The sequence below is a fragment of the Myxocyprinus asiaticus genome, chromosome 22 (assembly GCF_019703515.2).
Source record: "Myxocyprinus asiaticus isolate MX2 ecotype Aquarium Trade chromosome 22, UBuf_Myxa_2, whole genome shotgun sequence".
NCBI lineage: Eukaryota > Metazoa > Chordata > Actinopteri > Cypriniformes > Catostomidae > Myxocyprinus > Myxocyprinus asiaticus.
This window is the reverse complement of record NC_059365.1, coordinates 4,281,610-4,304,836: the sequence shown is the minus strand read 5'-3', so window position 1 is coordinate 4,304,836 and position 23,227 is coordinate 4,281,610. Positions and strand designations below refer to the sequence as shown.

Genomic DNA, 23,227 nt, shown 5'->3' with positions numbered 1-23,227 from the left:
AACCTGGCTACATAAAACAATAAGCTCTGTTATTTCAAAATCCCCACGTGCATTACACATGCCCATAGCAAGCTATCCAAACCAAATAAGATAAAGAAACAAAGTAGGCTATGTAAAAAGAGAAGAATAATGACATGTGTCAGGCCTGGACTGTCTCTGGTGTCCAGATCAAGTGAAAAGTTTCCAGCAGTGAAGTAAAATAACCTTATATTCATGAAATCTGATCACATATTTCACCTCACATGACCAAGTAGAAGCTAAATATCTACTGACTTAACACATTCTTAACGCCCTGTTTACTAGACAGGAAAATGTATAACTTTCTTTTTCACCCTGTATAAAAATCTTGTTGTTTCAACTTAAAAAGTAAGTTTTCGTGCCACCTTAAAATTTTAAGTTCAATCAACTTCGGGGGAAAAGTTGTTTAAACAGAACAGAGTTGACTTATATCCAGTGTTGGGAGGGTTACTTTTGAAATGTATTGCACTACAGATTACAGAATACATGCTGTAAAATGTCATTTGTAACTTATTCCGTTAGATTACTCAAGGTCAGTAACGTAATCTAAATACTTTGGATTACTTCTTCAGCACTGGTAGATTTTTTCACTTGTTTGGACTATAAAAACTCTGCCAGTACAGTAAGACAAAATACACGTTAAAAATACATTCTCTGAAAAACCTAAATATCTTATGCAGTGTTGTTTCTAAAACAAGTTAAAACAAATTGATCTTGCTTTAAGGATTTTTAGATATTTTTACAGGAAAACAATACAAAAATTATTATCAAGAATATGATTTTTGCCCTAATATCAAAGGTCTTACTAGAAAAAAGAAATTATGATCCAACGTGAATTTTCTTGATAAAAAAGTATGATCGTGCCTGGTAACATGTGCGTGTAAAATGTCTAGAAATAGCATTTTAGCTTAGCGTAAAGCTGACAATTTACACAAGGTTTATTTCTATTTCTTCTGCTCCAAACTTACTTCTCTGTCTGCTCGTATGAATGTAACACATCATAAGAAAGTGTTTCACCGCTGTTCAAATGCACTTTGGATCGCATCATTTATATGTATAAATGTTTTCCATCTGAAAGGACTAAATATTAAATGAAACAAATGACAATAAAATGCAAAGTAATCTCTTCAGTATTCTAAATACTTTTTGAATGTAACTGTATTCTAATTACCAATGATTTAAATTGTAACTGAGTGGAATACAGTTACTTATATTTTGTATTTTAAATATGTAATCCCGTCACATGTATTCCGTTACTCCCCAACCCTGCTTATATCAATATAGCTTCATAGTTCAGATTTATCATTTAATAGACACAAAAATTGACTCAAATGAGGATAGCTGAATCCTGAAATGATTTGTTCATTATTTGCATTTGAAAACGACTAGTAGCTTTAAAATTCATGACACACTGAGCAATATTGGGAAAGAAGTTTCAATATAACACAATTTGCAATAAGTAAGGTTTTTTATGTGATATGAAGTCCTTGTACTGATTTATATTTCTAATGTCCGATGTTTTATGTTTTGCTTTGTTTTGAATTTTCATCAATTGTATTGTCTAATAAAATGAAATAAAAAAAAAGGATCGTAACTCTTTGTTTTGTGTTGAATTAATTTACCATATCACAATGAACCACAAACCTGTGCATGAAATTAGATGTATATTTGATGTTATAGCAAGTTCATATTTAGCCTTGATTTATTGTGCATGAATGAGAAGCTCTAGATTTTATCTATTACACTGTACATTAAGTGTCAGCAGTTTTCCAATCTTTGTGCAATCTCTATATTGCAAAGGATTCTTGGTGAAAGCAATTAAAGCCTGAAACAAACCTTGAAAGGACATTTGTCTTTTATTTTCCATTTAATCATGTGCAAAGTGAAACTTCACTCTAGCCCTCTGCCAAAGAAATCCACATTTATAAGATATTTTGCAAACGAATATGTGAACAATCTTGTATGCGTAATACAGAATCTTAAATACAGAAATAGGCAAGCCAAAGTTCAGACTACATTTGTTCCTCTTTAGATGTGTTCACATATTTTATGACGTAAGACTACGCCATTACTGAATGAATAGTAACTGAATAATAATTCTTTACAACTGGGTTGACAGATTCAATGGGATTGCTCAAGCATTAAAATGAAACATAACTACTTGTCAAAGCCTTTCATCCACTAGATGTCAGTATTTCACTAGAATTCTGTTTTACAATTGGGTTGAAGAGAAAACTAATCCCTCAATAAGTAACAAACATTCAATATTTAAATTGCTCAGTTTATTAAAAATGATAATTTTTTAATGTTTTGACACGATACAACAAATTACCAACATTTACATTTATTTTATTACATTTATTTGTAAATTTAGGCCTACAAAAACAATAACATTAACTTTAAGAAAGAAAAAAAAGATATAAACAAGTAATGCTAAAATTAACTGTAAGTACACATGGGTCATTTCCAAACATTTCTAAAGCAAATTATATTTTACAACCAAATACAATAATAATTATTATTATTATTATTATTATTATTATTATTATTATTATTTTCATTCCGACCATAGCTTCTGAAAATTGTTTTCATTCCTAAATATTATACAGTGTGGATGAACGATTAACTATGCAGTGCGAATGACGTCACATCTGTGGGGGCGGAGTTAGCTTTCAGAATATATATAGTGGTCCGGTTGCAATGCGGAGAACGTCAGACTCGACCTCTGACAGAAATGGACCGTGAGGCTTTTTTATCGAAGTTATTTCTTCACAGGACATTCTCAGGCACATTTTCATGATTATACTCTACATTCACGCACTATCAAGCTGTGTAGATGGCGTTTTTTTAAGAGTGCTGTTTCAATAACTGTATTTACACTGATGGTAGGTCTCGGAGTATTGGACGGCTATATGAAGATCGAGTATGGACACGGACAACTGAAAACTCAGATGCAGAATGCATTTCGTTTCTCATTTACATGAGCAGGAACCTTTTCACAACCACGTATGTTAGTTTACATGCCTTTTCATTTTTAAACTCATCATCTGAGGGATTATTGAGGTTTAATCGTGTTTTGAGACTGCAATTGTGAACTGAGGACGTATTGTCAATTCAATGGGATATTTCTGACAGTCCAACATTGACATATAAACTCAGAATATATTGTTCAGCACAGTGTGAATTTCTGTTCCAGGTGGACATAGACTAAAGTTTTGGCTTGTAAAGATTCATTGGCCTTCTCAGAAATGGCTTTACCTGACAACGGCAGTGGCGTTCCTGTAGACGAACTGCCTTTTCCGGAGATTATCGAACTAAATGTTGGGGGCCAGGTGTATATTACCCGCTTCTCAACTTTAACAAGTGTGCCAGACTCCCTCTTGTGGGAGATGTTCAGTCAGAAGACCACCAAGGGCTTGGCTCGTGACACCAAGGGTCGTTTTTTTGTCGACAGAGATGGCTTCCTTTTCCGTTACATTCTAGACTACATGCGAGACCAGCAACTTGTTCTTCCCGACCATTTCCCTGAGCGAGGACGCTTGCAGCGAGAAGCGGAGTTCTTCAATCTCCCTGAACTTGTCAAACTGTTGGCACCAAAGATCAGTAAGCAGAACTCTCTGGGCGAGGAGGGCTGCCAAAGCGACCCTGAAGAGTCGTCGCCTAGCACCGACATCGCCCGCAATCTGGCCTCTCTGGGGGCGGCTGCGGTTGCCTGTTCCAGTCTGGCGTTGGGTGGAGGCGACGGCAAACGCTCTGGGTTCATCACGATTGGCTACCGGGGGTCCTACACCCTAGGCCGTGACAGTCAAACAGATGCCAAGTTCCGGCGAGTGGCTCGGATTATGGTGTGTGGGAAGACCTCTCTTGCCAAGGAGGTTTTCGGGGAAACGTTGAACGAGAGCCGTGACCCTGATCGCCCACCAGAGCGCTACACGTCCCGCTATTACCTCAAGTTTACCTTCTTGGAGCAGGCTTTTGACAGGTTAGCCGATGCTGGCTTCCACATGGTGGCTTGCAACTCGACAGGGACTTGTGCCTTCGCCCACGAACAGACTGATGACAAAATCTGGACCAGCTACACCGAATATGTATTCTACCGTGAGTGACTACAAACCTGTGTTCCAGCGTCTCTTCCCTGCCTCACCCGAGATCACCTGCAGTAAATGTAGAAGCTTCTAGATCAATCCCCAACACCTCCATCCAGACTTTTCCGCAACAAAATCTTTATTTTCCTCCTACCTAAGTAACCTTTCATCCCTTCGAACAAGCCCCATTGCAATCTTTCCCTCACCAAAGACTGCCTGCCCCTTTCAACATTCATTCCTATTGCTTTTTCAGCTTTTGTGAAGCACAACGTCGTACTTTTGAGCTTGGTATATGCCAAAAGTGGGAAACCAATTGGCCAAACTGGCAAATGGGCCATTTGAAAGGGCTTTCGACCCGATAACTTCAATCTCTCCAATTTCAACCAAATAGGTGGACTAATCTTAAAGCTTTTAAACAGTTGGCCATCCTTGATGACAAATTGATATGTGATAGACTATAATTTTGGGTCATTATCTTGGGGCCAAATGGCTGTAAAACTATCCATTTTTTCAAATAAATTGTGAATAAGCAGCGTCACAGCCTGTGGATATTCAACAATGGTCACTGTGAGACCAAAAAATGGAACAATAGTGAATATTTAAATCACAAAACTTTTAACACATTTAATAAATCAAACAATCTTCATTTTTAGCATCATACATCTAGTGTGCTCAATGCAGGATTGGAGGATTTTTTAATTGGAACACGTAGACATTATTTGCACAGCATAAAACGATAAAATATCGCCTGAAAGTGCAAAGGAAACATGTTGATAGTGGTTAGTCAACTGTATGGACTGCTATTAAAGCAATAGTTCACATTTCTGTCATCAGTTACAAATCCTAATGTGGTTCTAAACTTAAAAATAGTAGGCAGAATGTTAGAATGTCAGTCACCATTCACTTTCTTTACTGAAAGTGAATGGAAGTGACAGAGACTAACATTCTGTCAATGCTTTTGGAACGAAATGAGGTTGAGTAAATTACGTTTTTTTTTTTTTTTTTTTTTTTGGTGAACTATCCCTTTAAACATTCAGTATTTAATTTGGCAGACAGACCCATTAATTTTAAGTTTCCTGTTCAGTTGAACCAAAGCCATATTGGAACTTGCCGTTTATTACGAAATAATTTAGTTGCTTAACATGAGTGGATTTCTTGTTATCTTACATTTCACATGACAATATTATTGTAGTTTTATAAGTTAAATATGTGCCTATTTCTAATTTAAATGTATCATTCAGGTGCGTTCAGTAATTGATGTTTGGGTATTCCAGTGACGTTTTCTTTGAGTAATAAAGACCAGGTAGCCTGTTCTATATAATGACACACCAAAATTATGATTTAGAAGATTATTGTATAGTTATTTTGTCATTTAGTAAATGCTTTCATTTTATGTGAGTGAGGCCATATTTTGTGTGGCTTTTTAATCGAGATACATGTTTAGTGCTTTAAATGAGAGATTTTTTCAGGTATTTCCTACCAACACAATCATTGCGACCTCAGGCTACAATTGCCATGAACTGTAAGGCAGGCATAAAATTAGGGAGTCCTGCAGTGGACTTTAGATATGAAGTGTTCTCATTGATAGTAACTATCAATAATTAATTTGGACAGTGGCACACCTTCAGACATCAGAATTTAATTTAATTGTTCACCGATCTCAATTTCATGATTGTCTTTCAAAAGTCATGTGTGGGCATTGTTTATAGTGAAATGATAACCTAAAAGTGTCTTTATGAAAGCATGAATAAAAACATAATTATTCAAGAGGTATTTTGTCCTAAATATAAAACATCTGCTTTGAATGTATTTGCATACATTTGCATATCACTTTATCAAAAATGCTATGCAAACAAATATGCAATTATAGCTATGAAATCAGTTCAGCTTTAAATTAAAGCAACCGTGAATGCTGTGTTTAGATAAGCTACTCTTTGTTGTGTCGATTTCACGGCCTCATTCACATTTTGCAAGCATAACAGATTCTGATTGGTGCAAACACTCTTGAAACATCTGAAAGTTATGGGTTATTAGTACTTAAGATTAATTTAGCTTATCTTTTTAAAAGCGTATTCTGTTTTATGAACCCTGGTAACAATTATTTCCAGTGCAAATATTACAGTCAATATTAAAACTTCGTTCACAAGCCATTTTACTTCCATACCGTGGCATATTTCCAAGTGAAACCAGACTTGATTTTATCCTTTGGGAATTAATTGGATGGTAAATTAAGTTATTACATTTTGATGAAAGATTACAAAGATTTTGATCTTTTGAATAACTTGCACTGAAATGTTCACAAAAAGACAAGTGAAAGTAAACAGGGTCAATTTTGATTTAATGTTGACTTTAATATTTGGCAACTCTCTGTTGCTCAGGAAGAGCTTAAAAGAAATTCAGGGCATTAAACCAGATTATGTTTTTCAGATTATCATGTTCCTCCAAGCTCGCTTCAAGTTATTTTATTCCGTTATCATCCATTTTCTCAATTTCTCGTTTTGCGTTCTCTCCTCGGAGACTTCAAAGCGTGAACATAGAAAGGCCAGAATGAAAACCAGGACAAACCTATAACCAGCTCAGTCAAAACTGATTACTCAACCAGCCTTTGTGTTGCTGTGTCTAATCTATCTAATTAAGATTGTGCGGTGGCTCTGCTGGCACACTGAATGGTTCACATTTCTCCTCCAATGAGGAACAATTGGGAACAACATGTTCAAATGTGTTTTTCAGCTTGGCACATGTAGAAATGGGTTGTGGATGCTGGTCCACCAGCCAGACTTGCATCAGAGTAAATAAATAAAATACATCATTGATTATGTTAAAAGTTAAGAGAATAGTTCAACCAATAGGTCATTATTTACTCACGGTTATGTCGTTTCAAATCCAAATGACCTTCTTTCTTCTGTGGAACGCAAAAGGAGACATTAGGCAGAATGTCTGAGCTGCTCTCTTCCTTACAGTGTAAGTGGATGGTGACTATGGGCTGTCAAGCTTCAAAAAGGGCAAAAAAAAAGCATAACAAAAGTAGCCTATACAACTTGTGCTCGCTTTTCTAAGTCTTCTAGAGCCCTATGATAGCTTTGTGTACGGAACAGACTGAAATTTATGTCGTTAATCTTGCCTAACAGCCCTGGTCAATATTTACTTTCATTGTATGGAAAGAGCAGCTTGGACAGCTATAAATATCTCCTTTTGTGTTTCACTGCAAGTTCCGAAAGAAACAAGGATCAGTAAATTATGATTATGAAATTACTTTTCAGTTTTGGGGGAACTATCCCTTTAAGTGTGTCTGTTAGTCTGATGATTTGGCTTTGGCAGTGTTCCAGTGTGTTAATTCTTTGTGTCGGCCAGTATAATTGTTGCATTGTGTGTGCTGATGTTATTTATAGCTCGTCAGGCACAGTTGTTAAGCGCTGTAGTCAGCTCTCGCCGTGATCTCCAGTGAGAGGATGTTGAAAACTAAGTCTAGTCACACTAGACTTAGTGACTCCCTTTACTTCCATTAAATCACAAACAAACATAAGTATGCAAGCATATGTGAAGAATGTTCAACTTTCTCTGCGAAAAGATACCAATAGAGGATCTAAATGTTACCATGTCACCCCTCGGATGAAAATTACCTCTGTGGCAACATTTATGCAAAATTTGTGGTTCATTGCAAGCATCCTGGAAGTTCTGATGTGAAATGTCCACTGAGTGGCGCTAAAAGCGAGTACAATTTTCTCCCAAACAGATGAGGGTTTTTTTTTGGGGGGGGGGGGGGGGGGAGATTTTTCCCCTTTTTCTCCCAATTTGGAATGCCCAGTTCCCAATGCGCTCTAAGTCCTCGTGGTCGCATAGTGATTCGCCTCAGTCTGGGTGGCGGAGGATGAATCCCAGTTGCCTCCGCGTCTGAGACAGTCAACCGATGTATCTTATCACATGGCTTGTTGAGCGCGTTGCCACGGAAACATAGTGCGTGTGGAGGCTTCACACCATCCACCGCGGCAACCACCCTCAATTCACCATGCGCCCCACCGAGAACGAACCACATTATAGCGACCACGAGGAGGTTACCCCATGTGACTCTACCCTCCCTAGCAACCGGGCCAATTTGGTTGCTTAGGAGACCTGGCTGGAGTCACTCAGCACGCCCTGGGATTCAAACTAGCGAACTAGCGAACTCCAGGGGTGGTAGCCAGCATATTTTACCACTGAGCTACCCAGGCCCCCAACAGATGAGGTTTTTTAAAGTTAATGCCCTATCGAGTTTTTATTAACAAAACCGACCTCCGTACCCTAAACTTAAATCTAACCGATACTTCATAAAAAGCAAATGTGACATAAATACATAATTTCTGAAACAACCATGTCATTTTGTGGTGCTTTTATGACACTTTAAACTCACGTGTCGACTCGCGTGCTCTTTGGGACTCGTACCCCAGTATTTTACATCACAAGTGCAGCGCTCTATTAGTTGAGCTACTGCGCAATTTAATCGGACTCGAACAAGCTTGTAAATGGAGTTGTTTATGTAATGCAAACGTTAAAATGAGTCATGCCCTATAGTAAAATTGTTTAGACGTCATAAGATAGCATTGTGTGAGGAACAGGGCGAAAGTTTGTGTTTATGAACTGATAATCTGCCATTTTACTTTTGGTTTGTGTGAAAGTGAATAAAAACTTTCGTTGTTTTAGCTCCTCTAGTGTTCATTTCACTAGGAAACTGCCACGATGCATACAGCGAGGCACGTGAAAATCATTTTGCAAAAATGTAGGTACAATAACATCATAGAAAATCAAACAAACTCTCATTTTTTTGCGGTTCTGCATCAATGCAAAAAAATAAAATAAAAATTAAATTAAAAAGAAAAGCTGCATGGTTTTAAATATTGCTGGAAAGTGTAGGTATATTTTAATATTGACAATTTATTATAATATATTTTTGACCATTATCTTTTGCCCTTTATTTATTACAGTGTCTGGAATAATTTTGCATGCTTAAAATCTAGTGTGATTGACCGTAGCTTCAGAGTGTGGTAAAATTAGCAGCTTTTCTAATTAAAAGAGGCATTGATGGAGAGAGCTTGAAACTTATCTGCTGATGCTGAGAAAGACAGATGGGAGAACTTCCCAGGACTGATGACCTGAGCTTTACACTGACTTCTTAAACTTTATCAGGGCTGGATCTAGGGGGTGCTGGGGTGGACTGTGCCCCACCAAATTGTCCATATTCCCCCCCTAAGCGCAAGTGAAGCAAACAGTTGGATTGTATTGGTGCTAACTCTAGGTCATTGCCAGGGGCCCCTTAAGGTACCTTTGGGCCCATGGGCTCACCTTTCCGCTCCGCTCTGCTCTGCTGTTCAGCAAAATACATTAGAAATATTAATTTCGTCCCCCTGAATGAAACCCTCAGCACACGCATCATCCGTTCTCAGCATGTCGGACATGTCCGAAAGAGGCAGTTCTTAGTTCAGCGGACTGTTGACCCGAGAACTGTTGTGACTGGAGCGTTTAGTCCGATTTGCGAGAGTTGGCAATATCAGACAGCACTAGTTCTAGGATCATGTTACTCCGGGTTATCGTCTCATTTCGAGTCGGAGTGTCAGGCACATGTTAGAGTTATGATTGAAAGTTCTATTATTTAACCTCGTGTAACCTTGTGTACACGTGCGTGGACGTTGTATTTTGGCTTCGCTATAGGCTTCGCATAATTTAAATTCATTTAAACCGACTGTTCTCAGTTCAGGAGACTCTGTGCTGTCTGTAAAGGGCTAAACTTTCGACGCACGGAGTCATGTGACCAAACAACATGGCGCCGATCACAGCGGAGTTTGTCTTTGGGAGAAATGGCAACATAACTACATCTGGTAAGAAACCTCATTAAGTTTTTACACTGAATCCTGTTTGAGTCAAAAGATTAGTCTCTAGTTTTTTTCCGATAGGCCATTTTGAAATTTGAGCCATTTATCGCGAAACGCGACACTGCTAAACACAATGTACACTAATGTGTACTTTAGCAAATTTTTTTCCTTAGAAATCCTATATTTACCGTGCATTAACACACTGAGGAGCAATGGATTCATCCAAAAGTGGAAAAATATTGCTTTTAGATGCTTTATATGGAGTTAGGATGAAAATAAGGTGCATTTCAAACTGTTCTGAGACCAGTGCAGCCAGACAGCACACTGGAGGTTAAGTCATTCACTAAACAGGGAGCAAGGGAGCATCCTAAGTGCATTCACTCCTAGCATCTGGTCAAAAGTTCAGTTTCAGGCTGCAGATGATGTTTGGATCACTCAACATGTTTTGCAGACATGGGACAATGATAATCAGTTCATAGATTCAGAATTTATAATGTATCATTTTATTTTAACATGGTTGACAGTTATTGGATGATGCTGGTAATAACTTTGAATCAGAATGAATTATGCTAATTTCTGATGTAATGTCTGTAACGTCTCAAAAACATGAATAACCAACACTCCTGGAAACATAATAAACAATTTGATGAAAAAAAAAATCTGACTTTCTATAGCTTGGTATTATTTAAAATTTCACAACTTAGTCTCACTGTCCACACACGTGGACATCAATTTTTAGGAAAAATGCCATTTTTGTGTGTGCATGTTTATTAGGTGCTGCTAGTTCAAAAAAAAAAAAAAAAAAAAAAAAGGGAAATGGAAAGTGCACAAAGCAGTTACACTCGGGTCTCAGGAGGTTAAAACAAAAATGTATCTATACTTTTCGGTATTGAATGTATTATATTTATCATCAAAATTCCTGTCGCTTTTTCCGCCATCGTGGATTAATCTGTGTCTATCCAAACGCACCAAAATGTATGTGTAAACGTTACGTATGAATATCTACGAATACTAATGAGATCATCCTGGCCAGCTAGAAGCCAGCAAGCTTGGAATCACCTCTGCCATCTGCAGGCTTTAATCTGCCCTCTAATAGTCAATAATCTGCAGAGAGCTGTATATCCTTAGCAGCCTGACCCAAAGAGATTTACCAGGGACTTGTGCAACTTCACAGTTTTAATTTACTACACAGTCCTGCACTGCAGTGTTACTTGAAAACATGTGACTGTAAAATATCTGCTCATAAATGTACAAACCCCATGCAGATTTTGAAAGATGTTGATCACTTTAAAATGTAGAAATTGATTTAGTTTTTTATTTAGGACTACCCATATTAAACTATTGGACAGATATGAAGCTATCTGACACAATAATACATTAAATTACACAAATGATCCTGGTTCTTAATATCACGAGTTGCCTCCTCAAGCTTCTGCATGGGGTTTGTAAACTTATGAGTGAAACCATACTTACAAATACAGGTTTTTAGCTAGATCATTCTTGATTTTCGTCACTCTTTTTAGATCAACTCATCTCTCTCGCTTGCATTCATACACTGTGAGTCAGATTAGGATTGGCATGTGTGTAATGCGATGCAGGCAGCTGTCACTGCAGATAAATAAGGGACTCTGGGAGAAACTTCAAAGAGAATTACAAGACAAATATTGACACAGTGGGATTAATTACAACCCACATCTGCATTGTTCAGAGAGCAGACAAGCATCGCACAGATGGAAGAACACGTACAACAATGATGTTTCTCTGTTTCCTGTTTTTTTTTCTGCCTGCACTGTCCTTCAAAAGTTTGCGATTAAGGGGAGACCGGGGTACATTGTCACAGGGGCTATATCTCAGTAACTGTAGGGTTTAGAGTCAAAGATCCAGTTACACAAATGCTTGTTTTCTCTAGTTTTGCATGTTGGTTTCAAACACCTAGTTCAAAACCCTCTTAAATTAGATTTTTTTAATTTTTTACTCCAAACTAAAATTCAGGTAACATCATATTTTTGCTGTAGCTGATGGGAAACAAATGAACAAAATAAAATTCAACTGGCTCACATTGAGACAGGGATCAACTACTGTATATAATGAAAATAGATTTTATCCGAAAGGTTGAACTGTGTTCTCATGTGTTTTTCATAAATGTCAAGTTAAGGCATTTGTCATGTGTTTTGTATACATGTACAGGGTGGCCCAAAAAAAAAAAAACATGGTCACTGTGTTTGATTGCTCTTATCTTAAAAATGCATAAAGGCGTTTGCACGATTTTTGGCGTACTTCTATGACTTTTTGTAAAAAACAAAATGACATCACTGTGACGTCATCGTGAGCAACAACTTCGTGATGTCATTTTGTTGTTTACAAAAATTCGTAGAAGTACGCCAAAAATCGTGCAACCGCCTTTATGCATTTTTAAGATATAAGCAATCAAACATAGTGTTGTTTTTTTTTTTTTTGGGCCACCCTGGATATATATATATATATATATTACAATATATAAAACACAGTGTTTTACACACATACTATTTATTTTATTATATGTATATATTATTTTTATATTTATTATATTTATATATAATTATATTTATAAATAAATACTAATATAATTATTATATTTATATATTTAATCATATTATATAATTATATTTACTTTATTATTTAATTATTAATATATTACACATAAATATTACAAATGTAATAGAAGGGGGTAAAAACACTTCTTGCTCCTAACTTACAAGATAATTTTTTGTTTTTTTATTTATTTGAAAAATTAAATGTAATTCTGATTTTAATGTATTTTGTTTTATAAAACACTCCCATTACATAATGCTAATATATTTAAATCGTTTTTTTGTTGTTGTTTTTTTTAAGGCTTTTTTTTACATTTTTTTTTATCAGGTCGGTAAAATTGCATGTCACGTCAACAAGCCTTTATGATAGAAGGTCAACTGTATTTCTATATGGTGATATTTACAGTACAATATTGAGAGTGGTCGGTTTTAAATCTAGAGTCATTAAAGTGCAGTTTGCCCTCTGGAGGAGATGTGACTACATCATAAAGCCATTATGAGCCGTAACCATAGAGACAATATGCATTTGGTTCTTTGAAAAGCATCCCGCGGCCCACTCAGGGCCAGATCACACGGCTCTTAACCAGCATTGACTGAACTCAAGATTACATGATACTCAAGACACATTTACTCATCTCGTCTGCCAGTGATGATTTTAGTTTACAAAGGTTTATATATTTATATACATACATACAGCAGTCTAGATCTCTTTTAAGTGTCTTAACATAAGGGGTGTTGTCCTTGTGTAATATTTAAGATCGACTGTGTGAAAATGTAAAAACAAGCAAAAACTGCAATTACACAGCAATGCGCTTACAATGGAAGTCTATGGGGCAATTGTACCTGTTGGTTTCAAAAGCAGAAATGTGAAGCTTGTGTTTTTGCTAAAAGAATATTCCGAGTTAAATACAAGTTTAGCTCAATCAACAGCTTTTGCGACAATGTTGATTACCGCAGAAAATAATTCTGACTCGTCCCTTGTTTATAAAAAAAAAAACAAACAAAAAAAACGATTACAGTAAGGCACTTTCAATGGAAGTGAATGGGGCCAGTCCATAAACATTCAAATACACACCGTTTCAAAAGTATAGCTACAATATGGGAACATTATGTGTGCTGACATGATTTTGGAGTCATAAAATCACTTACTAACATTATGTGTGTAATGTTATATCCAATACCGGGATTGCAGGGTTTCGTTGTCATGGCAACGAAGTTGTAATAGTGGATATAACTTTTTAGGAAAGCGATTTTATCAGACTAAAATCATGTCAGCACATGTAATGTTTACATCTTGTAGCTATACTTTTGAAACAGTGTGTATTTTAATGTTTATAGACTGGCCCCATTCATTTTGTAAGTGCCTCACTGTAACCGCGATGTACACTAAGTATAAATCTATGATACTTATAAAATGTTTACATACTGTTATGATACATTTGAAACAGTGTTTATTTTTATATTTATCCTGGTTTTATCCTGGTAACTATGAAGTGAGTCAAAAAATGATTGTCTGTGGTGATCGACATTGTCCATAGTGATTAATTGGTACGAAGGCCAGAACATTCCTTTAAATGTTGATAACTTCTTAAACTGAGTGCTTATTTTGTGAACATTGTTGTAATAATGATTATTTCTCACTTCATGACTGTGCACACACAAACACACACTTGTTAATGAGGGCCTTGTTCTCATAACACATTTATGTTGCTTATAGCAGTAATGATGGTGCTGTAAGAATGTGTCATGACAACAGATGGAGTGCGTGAAAAAAGAGTCAAGAAAATTTCACTTTTAGATTTTACCACGGCAGCAATGAACAGCAGTTTTCCTTGTTGGGTGAATCTCACTAAAACTTCTCCAGGTCAAATTTCACCCCAAATTCTAAAGAAGAAACAAAACAAATGAAATGAGATTTTGCATTAAGACAATAAACCTATTTTAAGGACCATAAAAATTCTGTCATCATTTACTCACCCTTGTGTCAAACCTGTATGAGTTTCTTTCTTCCACTGAGCACGAGGATACATATTTATTTATTTATTATTACTATTTTTATTATTCTTCTTTTTGTTTAAGCTTTTATGCATGTATGCATTTTCAAATTGAAATCAAATTGTCATATATATATATATATATGTGTGTGTGTGTGTGTGTGTGTGTGTGTGTGTGTGTGTGTGTGCGCACAAAGTGTTAACATATACATGCACTTGTATTTTTATTAATTTAGCTATTTATTTATTATATTATTATTTTTAATTTATTTGCTGGATAATGAGGGTGGGGGAAGAAAATTAATATAATTAATAATTAATACGATTTATATATTTTTTTTATCACACATAAAAAGAGAAAAAGTAATAAGTAATTGTGTCTATAGGATGGAATGTAAATAATATGTGCAGTGTAATGAGAAATGTAATGAAAATTGAACAGTTAGAGACACTATATATATATACTTTATTATGAAAAATCTTGATTTTATATATATATATATATAAAATCAAGATTTTCCTATTGACTTCCATTGTTTCCTGAAATCACAAAATTAACCCCAAAACAACAAGAACAACAAAAAAGATTTATTTGTTATTATTTTTTTTTTAAATCTAAAAACACATTCAAGGAGGAAAAAATAAAACACATAATCAGTCTATGCTTGGGTCTCTTAGGTTTAAATCAGTATACATTAAACAACAAATACTATATAAATAATTGACACTTTAAATAACATATCATTGTGTTTTTTTGCATTAAAGTAATGAGAATAAGATATTTATTGACTTTTTTTTTTTTTTTTGCATGAAAATAATGGGAAAAATGTAAAACATATCCTAATGGCCCTAAAAACAAGGCTTCGTTTTCTTAATGCAAAATATTTATTTTCATTTTAAGGTGAAATATGACATGTTGCTTGCCAAATGAATAATTTAACAGCCATTTCAGAAACACCCACGGCAAAAAACGTGTCCATTATACGATTCTGAAAAGTGGCATGTTAAAGAACATGTCCACATATTGAGTGAAGGCAACCACTCTATATTTATTCATCCATTAAGGGATTCAGAAATGCTCATGAGAGCAGCTTACACATTTTCTCTCTCCTCTTCAGTGGAAACAATCTCCCACACTAACCAAAATCTCACCATCCCACGTTCAATGAATACTCGTTTCTGCATGAACATGCTTGGACACGGATTGCAACCAGCACTGAAACTCTATTGAGGTTTTCCGTGAGGCGAGTAGTTTTTCCAGCCGTTATGTAAGTGGGTTCCAGTGCCGCTGCAGGTGTTTGTGTGCGTATGTTGAAGCAGATGCAATCTCACACAAGTGAAAGCCAGAAGCATCATTCTCAACGGTGTATCCAGCTGAACGTTTTTTCTCACGCTTTATGCCGCTGAGATAATAAACAAACATCAAGTGACAGGAAACAGATTTGACTGCATTTCCCGCTGGATTCCATCCCAGCAAATCCCAACCCTCTCTATATCCTCATTCCCAAATAAACACCACCAGTCTGGATCCACCTGTCCTTATGCAATCTATGTATGCAGTCCTTTAATTTCCTCAATGCATGTGGTCAGCGCAGGAGAGGTCAAGTGTGCAGTGACCCCAACATTTATTTAAACACTTAAGCCACATTTAAAAATGTCATTGCATTATATAATAAAATATTACCTAAAGTGTCAGAAAAACAGTACAAGCTCACTTTCAAGCAAACCATTTGACAAAAAGAAGTTAAATGGTTTGAAATGGTAAAACAATATTATGTTATAAATTAAGACAAAATGTATTATTTCACTTTCTGGTTGTCAAACGTCAGTGGAACATGTCCTTAATGTGATGAAGCATACATGTGGTTCACTGTTGGGGAAGCTTCTTTCCCAGCAAACACAGAACATTCCCTTAACGTTAGCATATGTTTAGGTTTTTTTTCCCCCTAACCATTTTCTAACGTTCTAAGAATGTTCTCTTTAGGTTCTATTTTTTATAACCATAAACTAACCTTCCCAGATTGTTGCAGGGAGGTTTTTGTTTGACAACCTAAAAAGAACATATACAGAACGTTCTCTAATGGTTATTTTTAGGTTGTATTTTTATAACCATAAACTAACCTTCCCAGAACGTTGCAGGGAGGTTTTTGTTTGACAACCTAAAAAGAACATATACAGAACGTTCTCTAATGGTTATTTTTAGGTTGTATTTTTATAACCATAAACTAACCTTCCCAGAACGTTGCTGGGAGGTTTTTGTTTGACAACCTAAAAAGAACATATGCAGAACGTTCTCTAATGATTATTTTAGGTTATATTTTTATAACCATAAACTAACCTTCCCAGAACGTTGCAGGGAGGTTTTTGTTTGACAACCTAAAAAGAACATATGCAGAACGTTCTCTAATGATTATTTTTAGGTTATATTTTTATAACCATAAACTAACCTTCCCAGAACGTTGCAGGGAGGTTTTTGTTTGACAACCTAAAAAGAACATATGCAGGACGTTCTCTAATGATTATTTTTAGGTTATATTTTTATAACCATAAACTAACCTTTCCAGATTGTTGCAGGGAGGTTTTTGTCAGACAACCTAAAAAGAACATATGCAGAACGTTCTCTAATGGTTATTTTTAGGTTATATTTTTATAACCACAAACTAACCTTCCCAGAATGCTGCAGGGAGGTTTTTGTTTGACAACCTAAAAAGAACGTATACAGAACGTTCTCTAATGATTATTTTTAGGTTATATTTTTATAACCATAAACTAACCTTCCCAGAATGCTGCAGGGAGGTTTTTGTTTGAATGCCTAAAAAGAACATATACAGAACTTTCTCTAATGGTTATTTTTATGTTAGTAGTTAATATAGAGCACCAAATGTCAGAATGTGATTGATTGATAAGGATGATTGATGAGGTGGCATGTCTGTCAGTAAGGGTGTGGTTGACCATTGTTACCAGATGTGGTTGGCAGATGTGTTTGACTGATAGTTGGTTGTCCGTTGACCATTAGGTTTGACAGATTTTTTTGAGCGATAGTTGTTTGACCGTTGGAGATGTTTAAAAGGTGTGTGTTTTTTTGTGGAAATATTTAGTTTTTTCTGCAGTGATGTTTGGAAGGCTGTGACTGCAGCCTGAGAGACATCTCACATTTAAAAATGACATTGCATTATATAACAAAATATGACTAAAGTGTCATTTATCTTAAAGAAAAATAGGACAAGCTCACTTTTCAAGCAAACCATTTGACAAAAAGAAGTTTGATTTGAAATGGTAAAACAATATTACCATAAACTAAACTTCCCAAAAAGTTCCAGGAAGGTTTTTGTTTCAACCTAAAATGAATGTATACAGAACGTTCTCTAATGGTTATTTTTAGGTTGTATTTTTTAGAACCATAAACTAACCTTCCCAGATCGTTGCAGGGAGGTTTTTGTTGAACAACCTAAAAAGAACATTTACAGGACGTTCTCTAATGGTTATGTTTAGGTTGTAGATTTATAACCATAAACTAACCTTCCCAGAATGTTGCAGGGAGGAATTTGTCGGACAACCTAAAAAGAACATATACAGAACGTTCTCTAATGATTATTTTTAGGTTGTATTTTTAATACCATAAACTAACCTTCCCAGAACGTTGCAGGGAGGAATTTGTCGGACAACCTAAAAAGAACATTTATAGAACTTTCTTTAATGGTTATTTTTATGTTGTAGTTTTATAACCATAAACTAACCTTCCCAGAACGTTGCAGGGATTTTTTGTCAGACAACCTAAAAAGAACATTTACAGGACGTTCTCTAATGGTTATTTTTAGGTTGTAGATTTATAACCATAAACTAACCTTCCCAGAATGTTGCAGGGAGGAATTTGTCGGACAACCTAAAAAGAACATATACAGAACGTTCTCTAATGATTATTTTTAGGTTGTATTTTTAATACCATAAACTAACCTTCCCAGAACGTTGCAGGGAGGAATTTGTCGGACAACCTAAAAAGAACATTTATAGAACTTTCTTTAATGGTTATTTTTATGTTGTAGTTTTATAACCATAAACTAACCTTCCCAGAACGTTGCAGGGATTTTTTGTCAGACAACCTAAAAAGAACATTTACAGAACGTTCTCTAATGATTATTTTTAGGTTGTATTTTTATAACCATAAACTAACCTTCCCAGAATGTTGCAGGGAGGTTTTTGTTGGACAACCTAAAAATAACTTATAGAGAACATTCTTTAATGGTTACTTTTATATTAGTAGTTAATATAGAGCACCAAATGTCAAAATGTGATTGATTGATAAGGATGATTGATGAGGTGGCATGTCTGTCAGTAAGGGTGTGGTTGACCATTGTTACCAGATGTGGTTGGCAGATGTGTTTGACTGATAGTTGGTTGTCCGTTGACCATTAGGTTTGACAGATTTTTTTGAGCGATAGTTGTTTGACCGTTGGAGATGTTTAAAAGGTGTGTGTTTTTTGTGGAAATATTTTGTTATTTCTGCAGTGATGTTTGGAAGGCTGTGACTGCAGCCTGAGAGACATCTCACATTTAAAAATGACATTGCATTATATAACAAAATATGACTAAAGTGTCATTTATCTTAAAGAAAAATAGGACAAGCTCACTTTTCAAGCAAACCATTTGACAAAAAGAAGTTTGATTTGAAATGGTAAAACAATATTACCATAAACTAACCTTCCCAAAAAGTTACAGGAAGGTTTTTGTGTGACAACCTAAAAAGAACGTATACAGAATGTTCACTAATGGTTATTTTTAGGTTTTATTTTTATAACTATAAATTAATGTTCTCAGTAAATTACAGCAAGGTATTTGTGGAAAAACCTTAAAAACACAACCTAAAAAGTCACCTTTAAAGAACTTTAAGGCCACGCAGGGCTCAAGTAAATTAGTGAATCATTAATGTGAACTAGTTCATTTAAATAAACTGTCTGAACAAACCAACTCACTACAGTGAATTGCAGTTCCCAAAGTCACATAGACCTATAAGTGAATCATTTACTTTAACCTGTTCATTTACATGAACCATTCGAAAGAACCAGCTCACTTCAATGGTTTGGATTTCCCAGCTCTACAGAGAAAGTTGGTTAAAAATCATAGCACAAATGGCTCCCAAGAAAGGGAAGCTAGAGTTGAGAAAAGCTCTAGCAGCATTTGTATGCTGATGCCACTTGGCTTGATATTTTGGTATCTAATGAAATGACATTCATACATATTTAATTGTGACTTAAGTGTACAGTACAAATACTCTTCAAAGCACAGACAACGCTTTGATAATAAAACGGAAAAAGGATAATGTGATTAGATATTCTCTGTGAAGTGGCCACTGTAGGGAAAAAGGGAGGGACCTCTTGGAGGATCTACTGAACAAAAACCTTTTGAAAATACAACATGACAGCATGAATTTCCATGCTGGTTTGGTGCTAGTTTAGATGATGGAGCAGCATGATCTCTCAGGTTAAGCTGGTTGACCGAGGAAGGAAGTCAAATATGGCGGATTAAAAACTGCTGCAATATGACTGCCATTCAAAAAGCACTTTGCAAAAATGTAGGTATAATAACGTGATTCCATGAGACCAGGTTGCAGAAATTAGACTGGTACGATTTTAAAGAGACAAATAATTATTTTAGTCCCAACTATATTAATGCACTGACTGCAAAGACGCACATTGCAAATTTTTATGTGTGTTGATTCTCATGCACATTTTCACAGAACCAAAACAGCAACTTACCTAGAACTTCTGTTTATTTGTTGACAGGTGGCAAAGCATCCATGTCGCCCTGCATCAGTGAGCCAGGAAGTGTCAGTGCAGAGAAGGAAGCCGTATATAATCCACGTACACCCTCCATCTGTAGCCAGGACGACACTAATATCCCCCTGGATCTGGACAATGAATCTCTCCCAGACCCACTTCCACCACCTCCACCCATGGACAGCCCCGAACTGCCTCTACCTCCAGAGCCGAGCCCCCCTCCTCTGCCTGACTTCAGTCCCGTGCGGCCCACCACCCTGTCTCTGAAAACACTACCCCGGCCCACCAACACCACTGTCTCTAACACCACCTCCATCGCCAGAGAGAACGGCGGTCCGCTGAGCAAAGACTCAGAGGAAGAGGAGAAGAAAATGATGGAGGAAGAGCTGAAAAAGTGCATCGATGACTTCAGGAAGATCCGCATCCCCAAACTCTTCCCCGACCGCAAGAGACACTGGCAGAGTGATCTGCTCAAGAAATACAATGCGTGATGTTTTTCATATCAGGCCATTGGTGAACAAATATATGACTTTTGGAACAAGAAAAAACACTATGTCTTTCAAAGTATTTATATATCCTATTATCCGAGACCAGACTGGATCTGCTCCAAAACCTAGTGAACTTCCTACCTAGACAGCATTTTTAAGGCATCATAGGTGGCGCTCCCAATGCAATGTTAGGCAGCAAAATAATGATTTGCTATAAGATTCTAAGGCAGCATCGCTTATATTCTTCACAGATAAGGCAAACCCTAAATGCACTGTGATGAGCCCGGTGGAAAAAAAATCATCCAAGATGGTGGATGAAGCAAGACAAATGTTGTTTATAACTATACTTATAAGACATTCCAAAAGTAGTGATAAAAAATTTACGTTGAAACTGACTTTTCCCCAATATGTGTTTGTGCTATGCATTTTGCATTATTGCATTGGCAGCTTAGTAACACGTTAACCAAACTCTACTGAAATCAATAGAGCGCAACAGTGCCCGCCCACTTTACTAGCCGTCTTGGTTCCGAAATATTATTATTATTATTTTTTACATTTTTACCATAGGGATTTAATTAAAAAATCTTCATAAAAGAGTCGTAAGCCATGAACCAAACCAACCGACTCTGAGGTGAATCAAAACACACTTTGAAGCATTAAAATCCCATGAAGCATTGCAACTGAAGTAATCTAATTAAAAAACAATGGAAACTATTATAAAAATAATAAAACTATTGATTTAAAGTTGTTTATTTTAAGTATAGAAACTAAATATTTAATTTTTTTAGCAAAATATTCAGATAAATGCATATCTAAGTAGTTTGAGAGTGTAGATAGATGACTCGATTGCGTCATTCACTGCGTCATGGGAGTGGGCGGTCGCTGCAGAGCTCTTTTGGCGCACTTTGTTTGCCACCATTCTCTGATTGGTGGATCTTTTCTCTTCAGAATCATGGGGAGTGTAGTTCTTAGGAATTCTGGGATAAAAGAGTTGTAAGCCATGAACCAAAACAACCAACTCTGTGGCAAATCACAACATTACAAACTTTGATTTGAAGCAAAAAAGTATTTGAAAATCGTACAAAAATTCCCATGAAGCATGGCAAATAACGTAATTGAAACTATTATAAAAAATAGTAAAACTATTGATTAAAAGTTGTTGATTATAAGTTTAAAAACAATATACAGTATTTAAATTTTATTGCAAACATTTCAGATAAATGCAAATAAGTAGTTTGCGAGCTTATATTGTATCATTCACTGCTTTATGTGAGTGGATGGAGCTGCATAGCTCTTTTGATGCACTTTGATGGCCATGATTCTCTGATTGGTGGATCTTTCTCTTCAGAATCATGGGTAGTGTAGTTTTTCACCAGGAATTCTGCTATCAAACAGGGTTTTTTTTAAAAATGAGATTGACATAACGCGGACAGATGGCTTTAGCAGAAGCATATACCATTGATTAACGACCTCGGAGCTCATGGTAGGTCTGTCTTTAAAGGTTTATAAGTTATTGTTAAAACAAATCCTCTATGGAGAAAATGTATTGGATTTTTACTTCCAGAGCCAGACTGTTGCACTTTGTTGTGAGTCGAGTTCTCGTTTTATTTCATGTGACAAGTGTTATTATGACGCATGGAGTCGCTGCTTACGTAGAGTGTTCCAAATCATTCACTTATGAGGGTCCGTTTCATTCAGGATGCTGCCTTAGAAGGTTGCTACCTATGGAGGACTTACTAAGTTTGGGAACTGAGCGAGTTTGTACACTAGAGAGTTAGAATCATGTAAACAAACCTTTGTTAGAACTGCTTGGGTCACTAAAGCATCAAAACGGACGTGATGAAGAAATTGACAGCAAATGTATATTAGTATCTGTTTTATGACTTTCAGGCAGGGGGTGATTTGAGTTATTTTTCAAGTTTATGATGGTCTGTTGAGATTTTTCAAAAACTATTTCTTACAACATCATTTGAGTATGCTATTTTCTGTAGACAGAACATTCTTGTATTGTGAGATAATACGGGGTGATGGAAAAAGTGACTGTTAATTTCTTTGTAGCATGGACCAGAAATATAGCGGAAACCATACATAAATAGTTCCTGCAAAGCTAAATAAAGCAAACATACTACAAGACTTATCAATGTGTGCATCAAACAGTTTGTGAAAACAATAATAAAAGCAATGTATGAATGTTTTCAGACCCTTATTTGTGGTCAGTAGTCATGTGCAAAGTATCACTGTTACTATTACTCATACTTAGGCCTTTAGGGCTCATACCTTTCTTCAAGTATCCATTAAAATGTGTATGTATAATGTAATTATTAGATATAATGTATATCTATCTTTGCCCTGCAGTCATAGTCTCATTTGGCAGAGAACTGGTGCCCCTCTATCAATAATGAAATATCCATATGCTGATGAGCCCTCAAACCCAAAACAAAATCAGCCCACTGAA

At 35.9% G+C, this 23,227-nt stretch overlaps 1 protein-coding gene across 2 annotated transcripts; it reads left to right on the top strand.

The window, feature by feature from the left end:
• The first annotated feature begins 2,741 nt into the window (after nucleotides 1-2,741).
• On the top strand, nucleotides 2,742-22,937 carry LOC127412806 (BTB/POZ domain-containing protein KCTD12-like). Of its 2 annotated transcripts, XM_051649460.1 has the most exons (3): nucleotides 2,742-3,024; nucleotides 3,215-4,116; nucleotides 20,291-22,937. In XM_051649460.1, exons 2-3 carry the CDS (start codon nucleotides 3,267-3,269, stop codon nucleotides 20,773-20,775), a joined length of 1,335 nt encoding a protein of 444 aa, XP_051505420.1. In that variant the 5' UTR covers nucleotides 2,742-3,024; nucleotides 3,215-3,266; the 3' UTR covers nucleotides 20,776-22,937. The 2 variants fall into 2 exon arrangements, with proteins under 2 accessions (XP_051505420.1, XP_051505419.1); XM_051649459.1 differs by having other exon boundaries at nucleotides 2,742-4,116.
• Nucleotides 22,938-23,227: the final 290 nt, after the last annotated feature.